Below are 12749 nucleotides of genomic sequence, written 5' to 3'. Positions count from 1 at the left end.
GCAAACAGGCTGAATGTACACTTGTTTCTATTTGCTATCAGTCTGAAAATAAGATATAGGTCTAAAGTGCTTGATTTTTATGTAAGGATATTGAAGTATCAGAGACATTCCAGAAAGATAATTACTGGCTCATTGTAACAGCATAATAAAAATTACATGGCAAAGAACCAAAATAGATCCCTTCCAAATGAGGAAAAGGACATGAACTCTGTCAAATTAAAAGCAGAAACAGAAAGGCAGGCTAAAAAAGATTTTGAGGAAATAACTTGCTAATAGACAAAAAGCTTCCTCTACCCCAGCAGGAGCAGGGAGCTTGCTGGAAGGTTCTGCAGGTGACCAGGATATGCAGTCAGCAGATGATCAGCATGGCAAAGGAGCCTGAGAGAAAAGAAGCCCTAACACAACAGTTAAACAGATTACTTGTGTCTGCATTCAGTGTAGAAAAGTTTAGTAAAATTCCCACGGCAGAACTATTTGTTAAAGGAATAATGCAGAGAAGCTGCCTCAGATTGAGGGGCCATTAGATGAGGTTTTAGAACAAATAGATGCAAAGGATAGTAGCAAATTCATGAGAAGCAGATTTTAAGGAATGCTAATGGGAAATTGTTGCACTATTAGGACTGGTGTACAAACTTTTACTTGAAACAGCTGGAAAAAAGGAGGATGGTTCATAACATTGTTTTGCTTTAAGTGCTGTGAGGGATCTGGAGAAATGCAAACCACTAAATCTAATACTGGTAGCAGGCAAACGGTAAAAAGATGTGGTAATAGAGTAGTTGGAAGGAGAGATACAAACCAAGAGGGAAGAACTGGCAGAGCTTTGCAGTGAGGAGCTATGAAGCTGTGCTTCACGACCCTCTTACGGCTTCAGAGGCAACAGTGAAGCTGCAGACTAGAGCAACCACTCAGTATGATCTACTCAGCTTCTGGAAAGCCCTTAGTAACATCTGTCACCAAGGATTCATAAAGAAGCTAATCCAGCAAGGGGTAAGAGGGATCCTCTCATGAGTCAACAACTGCATATAGGATAGAGAGACAAGGTAACAATAAATCATCTGTTTTTCACAGTAGAGAGAAGTCACCAGTGACATCTTATAGGGATCAGTGGGCTAATCCACAGAGCCACCAGTCAGGCAGTAAATGGTGAAGTGGCTCAGTCTGTGGTGGTACCAGCTTCTTCAAGGTAGTAAAATGCAAAACTGCCTGCAAGGAGCTACAAAAATCATCATTCCTAGAACCTTCTCCAGCCTAAACAACCCCAACATTTCCCTTTTTCCAATCAGTGGGAACTTTACTGGACTGCCACAACTTCTCAAATATGATGGACAGTGGCTTAGCCGCTTCACCCACCAGTTCCTTCAGGACCCGCAACTGCATCTCATCAGTTCCCATGGACTTGTGCACCCTCAGGTTCCGCAGGCAGTCTCATGCCTTTTCCCATGTATTTTTACATTCCATGTTAGCTTAGGACAAAGCTGCAGTTTGACAAGCCTTATGCCAATATTGCTGTCAAAGCAGCAGCTCTGCCCTTTTGTGCTGCTGGAAAGGACAAATGATGGGTGGGGGGAATGCAAAATTAGCCTTCAGAGCTGAGGAGAAGAGGGCAAGGCTGCTGAAGGCAGGGCTGACTTAGGCTGATCCCAGGTGTTTATTGACCTATAAGTTAATTTGGTGATGTTTCTTCTGACAGCTGTCCCTTGTGAAGGAAACCATCCTCATATCCCCTCAGAACAGCAGGAGTTGGCAGCCATGTCTGAATGTGGCCTTTCTTGGCCCTGTCAGGTCATCACAAATGAAAGAAAACCCTTTGTTTATGAAAGGAACACTAGAGAAGTTAACTTTGCTCTATTATTAGAACTTTATTTATCAGTTCATTTTACTTATGTGAACTCTTAAAGGATTTTGATTTGGTTTGTAACTATAAGGTCAAAAAAAACCTAGACAAAAGTGGATCTTAATACTTCTGAATAAGCCAGTTAAGATCTAATAAGTGGTTTAATCCCTGTCAGACCTATACTTTGACAGTAAGCTCAGATTTAGGAGCGACTACCTTCAGCCACATCAAACACTTGGGGAATTGCTAAGAAGCCCACTCAGCCTCTGCCATGGAGTGAGTGTCTGGGTTCTGGTGGCTTCTGAAGCTGGTGTTAAGATCCTTGTTGATTTGTCTCAGATTCATTCATACCAGCTGTTGCAAGGAAAGCAGCCAGTGCCAATGCAAAATAGAAGAGAGATGCTTGCACTCCCAAGACCACCCTGATAAACCCTCTCGGTCAAACATAGGCCATGTCAATGCTCCTCTTGGGAGGAAAAAAAACATCTGTGTCTGTGAGCAAAATCTGAGGGGACAAAAAAAAAGAGATTTGCAAACAGGTGTGAGAAAAGATGCGCAAACCCACAGCTCATACGGGGCAACTTCTCTCAAAACGTTGCATTAAGCTCCCTGAGGTGTAATATGGGCAAATGCAGTGATCAGTGTCACATACCTGCTCTTGAAATCACACTTGCCTGGTCACTGTGCACTAACATTGCTTTCTGTAAGAGCTGACCCTGAGCACTGGAACGCAGCACTGCAGGTATCTTCTTCTCCTTGTAAATCATATGGAAAATTGTAAAGTTTGTTACCAAGATGGCAGGAGTAAAGGCAATACTACATTAGATTTGGCACAAGAGGAAACAACTAGTTTTTACTGAATGTGAACCTAGTGCATCCAATATCCTCCAGCTGCACATGAAGAAATGCTAAATACTGCAGCAATGTGACCCCCATTATGTGAAGAATATTTAAATATCCTGCCTCCTCTTTGACATGAGGATGGGAGAAGTGCCCAGGGGCAGAAACAATGCCAGACGGAGGAGGAGTAAATACTGGACTAATATTTGAATCAACTCATCATGCCTTTCCAAAGCGGCAGCTGGAAGCCAGGTGAGATACCACTCAGCTTCTGCAATAGCACAAGCTGTTGTCTTAGGTTTCTTCTATCCAGTAATGGAATAAAAGTCCAAAGCTGCTACTAGGAGATGCCACACTAGCCTGTTGTAAATGGAAAGGGAGCCTCTGGGATTCAAAGCTTGGCCCTTGATGAGGAGCCTTGCAGGGCAGCAATGCACTCTCCCACAAGGCAAGCAGCTTCTTTGGCTGTGCCCCTGTGCACCGAAAAGCCACCTGCACCATGACCATAGTTGTGGACCACCAGGAGCTTAACTCCTCCTTGACTCAAGACCTCTCTCTGCAGTCTCACACACTGCCTGGATGGCCTCAAGCCCACCTTCACCTGAATATCCTGAGCTCCCTTCAGTGAAGGCTCAAGGGAGCAGCATCTGTCAAAGATGTCTTTGGTAGTGCCAGGGTCAGGGGAGAGACTCCAGTTCTCCTTTTCCCTGGTTCCCCCCAGGGTTATCCTGTGTATCCCTGGGTAGATGTAAGTTAAGCCATCCCCATCCCGGATGAAGTTTTTCACCCAAGGAGCATGAACCTTGAGTACTTGTCCTCTGACGGGAAGGAGCTTCTTGTCCCCTACAAGCTGGTGGGCTCCAATGCCCGCACAGTTGACGATGATGTCATATTTGCTATGCAGCTCCCACAAGTCTGCAACTTTTCTGGTGTACATCTGGACACCAGTTGCTTTCAACCTGCAAAAGACCACAGAAGTGAGACAGAAAAGAAATCCCTAAACCCTCATGTAATTATTATGGGCATTCAGTAAATGAGATAGATTGCCTTTAACATAGTGGTGAAAACCAAACAGATTGGACAAAAGCAAAAAGAATGCTGTGAGGTTTCTGTATGTTATTTGTCTGATTTGATCTATCAAAGCTATTGGTTTAGCATACTTGGGCTGGAAAAGATGCATCTGGTTGATCAATATTAGACAAGGGTCTGGCATAAGACCCTAGGAAGACAGTCAGGTCCTCATGTTCAAGCCAAATTCCACCCTAAACTTGCCTGAAGCTTGAATCTCTTCCCTGTGGAAAAACACTGGCGTGAGATGGAGCCCTGCATCCTGCCAGCTGGATCCAGTCGCTGGGGGTCTTTAGTGGGGGTACCAAGTAGGAGATCCTGTCCTTTGCAGTAGTCTGGCAGCTGGCAAAGTGATCAACCCCACTATAAACCCAGTGGTTTCCCTCAAAGCAGTGAGTCAGCCAAGGATCCAGGGCACAGCTGATGCTCTGGGGGTTTGGTTTGGCAAGACACTGAAGCTGGCTGGGAAGAACAGGGGAGGTCTCATGCAGCAGCTCTGGCTGGGCAACTTGCTGGGAGATCTCATAAGTGTTGTAATTGGGACTTCGTCATCATGACATAAAAAAATACACCAATAAAAAAAATGATTTTTTTTTCAGGCAAGCAAGCAGGAAAAAATTCCTGAAGCCCATTTTTGGACCAGAAAGGTGGGCAAAGAGACAATTTTCCTTGTGGATTGCCAGGAGAATGGTCTATAAATACTGCTTGAGTCACTAGGGGTTTGAGAATTAGTTACATGTTTAATATGCTCTCGCTTCTCATCACCAGGGAGAAGAGAAAGAAAAGGAGCTTGATCATCATATTAGACTACATCTTTTGAGAATTAAATTGGCTGTAGCAGGAATAAGGAGAGAGCAGAAATCACGTGGCAGATACTAAATGCGTCTGTACAACTCAGTTGTGCTTCAGCAGAAATTTCTGACTCGGTTAGGTAATGAAACATGATGGAGCATTTGCACCAAAGAGACAGCAAAGACCTCACATGGCACTGATGGCACTGGAGTATTCCCAGCCTGGCTGGCTGCTAGAACAGGACACGGCTTTTCACATTTTGCAGTGAGATGAAAGGCATGCAAGAAGCCAGCTGAGCTGGCAATTTGTGCCATGGTGTCAGTACACGTCTCTTCACTTAACCTCAAATCAGCCTGCAGCCTATTGCTTTCTCTCAAGATGAGACAGCTATTGGCTCACTTTATGGGTACTTAAGTGGATTAAATGCACATGCCGGGTGTCAAAACCTTTTTAGATCTGCATCCTGACTTTCCTATGGCTATCTAAAATCCACGTATTTTGGGGAAACTTGGAAACTGGCAGATTTTCTAAAGTTCATGTCAATCCAGGCATGAACTCTAAAGCCATGAACTCCTCAGAGTGAGGGCATCAACCGTCTTATACAGGCAAAAATTTCCAAAAGGTTTGCTACAAGATGATGTTATTTGACCATTTTTCACCTGGCTGGATTAAGAAATTAGTCCAATTGTTGACCAAATTTGAGCCTAATTGGTCCATCTTACTTCTTAAGTGCAGGCTTCAGAGATACAACATCTTCCTAGACATGCCCATTCTCCAGGGGTTGGACGTATCTTCAAGAACAGGGGGGTACTGTTTGGGGAGTTTGACACGTGAGGAGTGCCCACAAATTTTCTTAGGAGATGGCAGGTTCCCAATGTACCTTCAAGGTCTGGCTGGCCAAGTGTGGCCCTGTGGTTGTGTCCTATGCCCAGAGGCACTCCTGCTCTTAAGCCTGACTGTACAGCCACAGTGGTAGAAAGTGGACATTGCGTAACTGGGGCCTTTCACATTTTGAAAACTCAGTAATTTATTTCTGGTGCTTCTCCCCAGGGGAGAACTTGCTATATTTTCCCCAGTGAGAAACAGCCCTTTGCCGGTTTTCCTCAAACCTAAGGCTCTCAAGGAATCCCCAGCTTGCCCCCAGTCCCTCTGCCTGGGTTTCTCTCCATGTGCCCATCCTGCAGCAAAACCAACCTTTTCTCCAGCCACAGCAGGTAGGGTGGACAGTCACATTTCAGTGTTGTAAAGGCCTGACCAGATTGATGCTGTGGAAACTTCTGGAGTTCTGCTTTGGACATTGGTCGAAATCCCAGGACAACATCCGACCAGAAAGGTAACTCTTCCTTGGGAGTGTTTTTAAAGACCTGCCACCTAAAAGGACACATGGAAAAAGCTGCAAAACTTAGTGCTATTGCTCTGCCATGTTATGCATCACAGCATCTCTGCACAAACCCAGGAATGCAGAAACCTGTTTCCCACTCATCAGTGTAGCTTAGCAAGCTTAACAGCAACAGGGAACATTGCTGCCTGCTACTGCAATACCTGCCTTGGCAAACAGGCAGAGGGCTGCCACAGCTGACCTTGAGGGTGACACACCATGGTAAATGAACTGGAGAGAGTTCTTTCAGCTATACTGCATGTACTTCCAACTGTAGAAGTACAAAGTCCCCTCACAGTGTCCCCGCCATGGTTCCAGCCACCCTGGCTGGACCTGCACATAGGGTCACTTGCACACCTGGTCACAGCTTTTTGGGTACCCATAAAGCTACAGTGACCGCCTCAACACTCCCAAGAGGTGAATTTCTGTACGTAATAGGCATTATAAAAAAATCCCCCGACACCCCCCCCCGCAATTGCATCCCTATACCTAGCTGCTGAATATGGAAGATTCTGCAGCCCCATCCGTACGGAGACCACCTGCTGCTGCAAGCAACTGGTGGATGACAGTATGGAAAACATCAGTTATTAAAAGACATTTGGTGCTGGCCAGTCTTGAGGGGTTTCTCTGTGTGCACCTATGAATTATTTTTGCTTCAAAATACATCATATCTGAGCAGCTGCAATTCAGTTTCTTGGGCATATGGTCATCAGAGTTACTCTATGAAGGAATACTCCTGAAATCCGGCAAGGAAAACCTCTCTGCTCCAGCACACAGTACAAACACACTAAAGGCTGCCCAGGGGGCTGTTCTTACCCAGAAACCAAGTGAATGCCAGCCTCTGATGCCTCAGCTGAGTTGCTGATGGCAAAAAGGTAAGTAAAGGTCTCTTTGAACCACTGCTTCTGCACATGGGTCGGTGTGTCTGCAAGTAATCAAAACCAAACATGCAGAGAGGAATAATGCAAAGAACAGAAACATACAATCCAGTGTTGATGAACACAGGTCATGGCACTCTTCCTGAACCTCTGTGCATCTCCGCACATGCGGGCACGCAGCCGCATTTGGTGCCATGAGCAGCACCACGCTGGGCTATACATACCTGGGTAGGTGTGAGGGATGAGCATCCCAGCTGCAACATCACTTGTTGTGTTGGGGCTGAACTGCTCTGAAAGGATGGTCACGGAGCAGCTGGGATAAGTCTCCATGATGCACAGTGCTGTGGACAGGCCGATGACTCCCGCACCAACCACTGCGACCTTGGGTGCTGCCATCTCCAGGATGAAGAGCCAGAGGAGAGAGGTACCTACCCTGCGTTTGGAAATCACATATCCAGATTTTTGAGAAGTATTTCAATAGCCACTACCCCATCCTCAGCACAAGGGCAAGGGAACTATCTGTATGTGCAGCACTGGTGTTTAGGCACTAGCAATCTGGGGCAAGGTTTTTTCAATGTACCTGCGGGAGCGAGGCACCCGTCAAGTTTTCTATTGTGTCAGAGGCAAAAGTTGGAGCTCTGGGGAAATTAGCATTCAGGCACCAGGAGCAAAAGGGTTGTCTGAACATCAGGATCTCCAGCAATGAGTTTTGTCACTGCCTGGGCAGCAGAAGGAAATTGTACTGGAGGCAAACTGGTTACGCAGAGCAAAGAGCCCAGTGCATTGTGGATGATGTTTTTCTTAACATGCATCATAGTTCCTCTGCTGTGCAGGGCTCCCCCTCTGACCCTGAGGGCTGGGTTAGCTGCATAGGTCTGTCCTAGGAAATGTGAGTTTTAGCTATTAAACACAATGCATAGTTTCATGGGTACAGCCTGGCTGTTTACACTCCCACATATAAAACTTGCTTGGGCAATGATGCCTTGGTGGGAAAAGTGCGAGAAGAGAAGCTACCTGTACCCTGGGGGATTTTGTGCCCCTAGTAACCTGAGGTCTCCAACCCATCCTTGGCCCCCATGCCTGCCACTGTGACCCCCTGCCTTGGACAGATTTGTGGGCATCTGAGGCTGCCACTTTCCCAGCAGCACATGGTGGTCCCCAGGAGCCAGTCAGCCTTGCTGCTGCAAGAGCCTGTATATTTGCCTCTCTTTGCCTTGCTTTACATCCTGGAGTAGCTCCACTCTACTCCTCAGCATCTTCAACTGCTGATTGCTACTCCAGGAGGTGCAACATGTCTGTTTTCCCTAGCCCTGACCAAGTCTGGGAGCTTGGCACCTGTCCTAATGAATGGTGCACATCTCCCGGTTGATAATCACCTGGCTGCCCATCCCAGAGAGGTGCCAGCCTATGTGCCTGACCACAGCCACCCAACAGGTTTCACACCGGTGGAGACACGAAGCACAACTGAACCATGCAACTCAGTGCACCCTGCAAACTCCCTGAAGGCAGGAACTAAATGTGTCCGAAAGAGACCAGGCAACCTCAGAGGTGATAAATCCCTCAGCAGCTTTGAAACAGGTGATTTGGATGCAGTTGCTGGCTCAGGTGCTCCTTCAAGGGGTCACTGTGAAAAGCTGAGCATGGATGTAGGGGGTGAATCTCCTTGGCCTATGGGTCTTATGTTTGCCTGGAGTATTCTACCAATATTCACTCTTGGAAAGGATGTCGATCAAGATGGACCTTTGGTCTTGCCCTCTTATGGGGTTGCTTCCTATTATGGGACTCGCTCACCCCTGACTGTAGAAATCCAGCCTTACTAATTGCTTTCTAAGAACTTTTCCTGAAAACCAGTGCCTGCAGTTTTAAGGACAGGCTGATTTCCCATCTTCCTGGGGCTTTTGGCATCTGATGTAAATTCAGGCAAGCAGACTGTGTGGGATTATGACAGGTCAGGTTTAGTGAGCATCCTTGCTCACAACTCTTCACACAGCTTCTCACTTACACCTGAGGTTTTCCTACTTAAAATTTGATGTTCTACTAGGTAGGAAGAGAGAGAGGAGCAGTCATTGTTGCCCACCATTGCATTCCTTCTGCATCACAGCCAAGGGTTGTTACAACCCCTCTTCTTCCACTCAGGGCAAAGTTTAAGCTTCTTCCTGTTAATTATTACATCTTCTTTCACAAGCTGACTGTAAAAGTTTCCCCCACAGAGCAGGAAAGAGGATGCAGAGCAGAGGTAGAATGTACCCTGAACCTGAACCAGAATCACTGGCCTGCATGGGCTGCCACCCACAAACTCCATCTGAAAAAGGGCTGGGGCAAGGGGAAGAAGAAGGGGAAGAGGAAGGGGAAAGGAAGGGGAAAAGGAAGAGGAAGGGGAAGGGAAAGGGAGATACTAGAAACAAGAAATGGGAGGGGTAATAATGCTGAAAAAACTTAGGAAAATTGGTTCTGAGAGAGGTCTCTAAACACACTTTTATTAACAAACCTTCTCACTCAGCACTGGCAGCTGTGGAAATGGCATGCGGCTCTTAGCATACCCAGTGAGCCTCCCAGCTGTCCATGGATGACCACAGTCCTGCTTTTTCAGATGCCCCTTGAACATATGTGACGGGTACATTACGCATCTGCCAGAGATGTGCTGTTGTTTGCCCCTCGCCACTCTCATTTGCAGAAGCCCTTCAACGGTGATGGAGATTGAATTTCCTGACCTCCCTGTTGCTGAGGGAGAAAGGGGAGCTGCAGCTTGGCGGAGGGTCAGGTTTCACAGGTCTTCCCAGTTTGGATGGGATTTTCAGTATTAACTGATCTCGATGTTGCAAAAGCCAGTTAGGGCGAGGAGGGGCTGCGAGGTTCTGCCGCCTGCAGGAATAGCTCAGAAGGCTGTGATGGGCACCTATTGAATTCACCATTTTTCAAGCACTTCTGCTGCAGTCCAGGAGCACATCAAGCCCTAATGTGTTAACGTGCCAAAAACTGCCAGGGTGCAAAGCAGGAGATACACACAGCTTGTATCAGCAAGTGCAGCTCAGGCTTTGCAGAGCTACTTACCCCCTATGACTGCAGGACTGTCCTGCACAGACTGCTTCAGCTGGGAGCCTTGCACCTTCTGGGAGAGCACAGGAGGAGAAACTGTATTAAGCTGATGTGGCAGGGCAGCTTAGTGCCAGCGAGGGTGACATTTCTCGCCCCCTCAGACTGGCTTGTGCTGATGGGTTTGCAAAAATCAGATTTAAAAGGCTAATCAGTTGCAGTAGGTGTTGGGGAGGCAGGCAAAGGATGTCGGGTACTGTTTATCTCTGTCTTTTCTTAGCATTAGAATGGGACAGAAGCCAGACAAAGCCACCTGGAGCTGTAATTCCCCAGCAAAGAGGACACCAGCTGCCTGACATGGGCTTCATGCCCCTGCTGCCCTCCTACTCCTCTCAGAATGAATAGGTTTTTTTAGATTGAGATACTTTGTGATGTGACTTAATGATCCAACTCTCACAACTGACAATGCTGACAATGTCAACCTCATGTGATGCAAGGGGGTACTTACTCTTTTTTGCCTCACATAGCTGTGTATCACCGAGTGCCACTAACCTTCAGCCTTAACATCATTCTAGCAGTGGAGAGATCAGTATGGATAAATACACTGCAACAGCACACATACATGCACACACACATGCATACACAAGAAATCTGGAGAGGGACTTTTAACAAGGGCATGTGGGGATAAGCCGAGGAGGAACGGCTTTAAACTGACAGAGTGTAGACTGAAATTAGATATTAGGAATGAGTTCTTTGCTGTGAGGGTGGTGAGGCACTGGCAGAGGTTGCCCAGAGAAGCTGTGGCTGCCCCATCTCTGGCAGTGTTCAAGGCCAGGTTGGACGGGGCCTGGAGCAACCTGGTCTAGTGGAAGCTGTCCCGGCAGGGTGGTTGGAACCAGATGACCTTTAAGGTCTCTTCAAACCCAACCCATTTTATGATTCTGTGATTCTATTACACACAGAGAAACATGCACACCCACTGCCAGCTGCAGCTGTAGCCTCTTGGCCCTTGGTCCCTTCAGGCTGTAACAGACCCTGGGATACTGGCATCCCTCAGCTGGAAGAGCTGCATAAATGCTCTCACTTTGGCATCACTGCATTACAAACAGGGCCACTCACCATACCCTTTTCTTTTCTCCCTATGGCTTAACTCCACGTGCGTTCTTCTCTGGCAGGCTGCATACTCTTAGCTTGTGTTGCAACCTGGCTGACCTACTAAGCAAAGCATTTTACACAGGCAAATAAGCAGCTGAAAAAGCCCAATTGAACTGTTGACCAGAAAAAGGGTAAACAGGAAGTAACCAAAACATGTTACATTTCAAGCCCTGTAGGGGTTGGTTTTTTTACTGACTTTCACTATGCAGAAGTGCTGAAACATTGCTTTGGATCTCCTGAAGCTTACAATACTGGGGAGCAAAGGCTCCAGCCTTTCTGAACTATCACAGGGGGCTCCTCCTCCACCAGGGCTGCTGTACCCACTGACCCTGTCTCTGTCTAACGTGGAACATTTTATCCCTTCCTTTTTTTCAGTTCACTCTTTTGCTTATTCACTTCCCCAGTTTACAAGCTCCCTCAGTGTTGTATCCCTTTGCCTGACCCCAGAATGGGGTTTTGTCAGGCTCTTTGCTAAAGGTACTTAGAGATGCTCATGAAACTTGAGCCATTCTTGAGAGTTTGCTAAGGAGATGGCCCCAGTTTCGCTTTTGAGTCTGGCCTGGTCTCTCTTCTGTCATTTGGGCTACTTTGTGAGATGTACATTTGGGATCTGCCACAGCAGGAAGGTGAAGGTGCGCTCTCTTCACCAGTCAACCAACTCTGGAAACTCCTTGGGATCCCCTCAGCCTTTCTGCACACACAGCACCACTGCCAGAAAGCAGGTGTCTGATCCACCGTCACAGGAGACCCCAGCCAGGGCTCTCAGGGAGGCCTCAGCTCCTCTTTTACATAGGTGTTCCCCTATGCATGCACAAGAAACACCTCCTAAAGGACAGTAGGTTATACCCACCCTGTGAGCCACCAACAGCAGTAACCTTCACTTGCAGCACCTACACACACAGAGCAATGCACTTGCTTTTCTCCAAACCCAGGGAGGTCTGCAACCCTCCTTCCCTGCACGGAGCCGTTGAGTCTGCTGCCTTTCTGCGCGGGGAGAGGAGAAGCAGGGAGAAGAGGAGGTTTGGCAGGCCCCTGGCTCCTCCGGGGCGGGGGGGCAGGGTAAGGCCGGGCAGCCCCAGCCAAACCCTGCGACTCGCCGCTCACGCCACAACCACCCGTGACAGCCACCGCATTCATACTGCGCAGCTGCCTCTGTCTGCGGCCTCAACCCCTCCCTGCCTGAGCTTACAGAGCGGGTTTGTGCCAGGTCCCAGGGCAGCCTCCCCGGCCGCCTTCCCCGGCCTAAAAAGGCTCCGTTATCTAACATTTCTCTCTTCGACTGGAAGTAGTCCCAAAAAAACCACCAAAACAGAACAAACAAGTGGGCAGAGAAGGCAATACCTGGTGAGGAGAAGGTTCCCGTCCTGCTGGAAGGGACACTTTCCCGGCAAGTGTGGGGAAGTGGAGCAGGACAGCACGGAGCGCGTTGCCGGGGAGGAGGCTGAGGGGCTGCTGGCAGCTCTCTTTCCCCGAGGTGGCTCCCCGAGCACCCAGCTCCCCGTCCCTCTGCTAATGCAGGAGCTGTTTGTGCGCAGGCAAAGGCCACGTCCAGCGTTGGCACCCCTCCCGGAGAGCCCGGCCGCCGCGCGTTGGCGCTGCCGGAGCTTTGCCGTTCTCCGCCTGCTGGTAACCTTTTTCCTGCATGATTTCCCCAGTGCGCTGCTGCTGTCCTGCACAGAACATGCTGTCTTTTTAACTCTCTTGCGAGCAATTAGCTATGTTCTGAAGCTGTCCCAAGATTGCCACAGTGCTTGTGCGATCGTGTTAGCAG

At 48.0% G+C, this 12749-nt stretch overlaps 1 protein-coding gene across 3 annotated transcripts; it reads right to left on the bottom strand.

Moving 5' to 3' along the window:
- Positions 1–1895: 1895 nt before the first annotated feature.
- DDO (D-aspartate oxidase) lies at positions 1896–12526 on the bottom strand. 3 transcript variants are annotated; one of them, XM_080616619.1, is made up of 6 exons: positions 12320–12526; positions 9842–9899; positions 7015–7223; positions 6729–6837; positions 5729–5905; positions 1896–3633 (listed from the first exon to the last, which is right to left on the bottom strand). In XM_080616619.1, the coding sequence occupies exons 3-6, from the start codon at positions 7184–7186 to the stop codon at positions 3066–3068; spliced, it is 1026 nt and encodes a 341-aa protein (XP_080472745.1). In that variant the 5' UTR covers positions 7187–7223; positions 9842–9899; positions 12320–12526; the 3' UTR covers positions 1896–3065. The 3 variants fall into 3 exon arrangements, with proteins under 3 accessions (XP_080472745.1, XP_080472746.1, XP_080472747.1); XM_080616620.1 differs by lacking the exon at positions 9842–9899; XM_080616621.1 differs by lacking the exons at positions 9842–9899; positions 12320–12526 and having other exon boundaries at positions 5729–5927; positions 7015–7185.
- Positions 12527–12749: the final 223 nt, after the last annotated feature.

Source organism: Psittacula echo (genome assembly GCF_963264785.1).
Source record: "Psittacula echo genome assembly, chromosome: 4".
In the NCBI taxonomy this organism is placed as follows: Eukaryota; Metazoa; Chordata; class Aves; order Psittaciformes; family Psittacidae; genus Psittacula; species Psittacula echo.
Note: the sequence above shows the minus strand (reverse complement) of the source record. Positions and strands in the feature narration are given on the sequence as shown.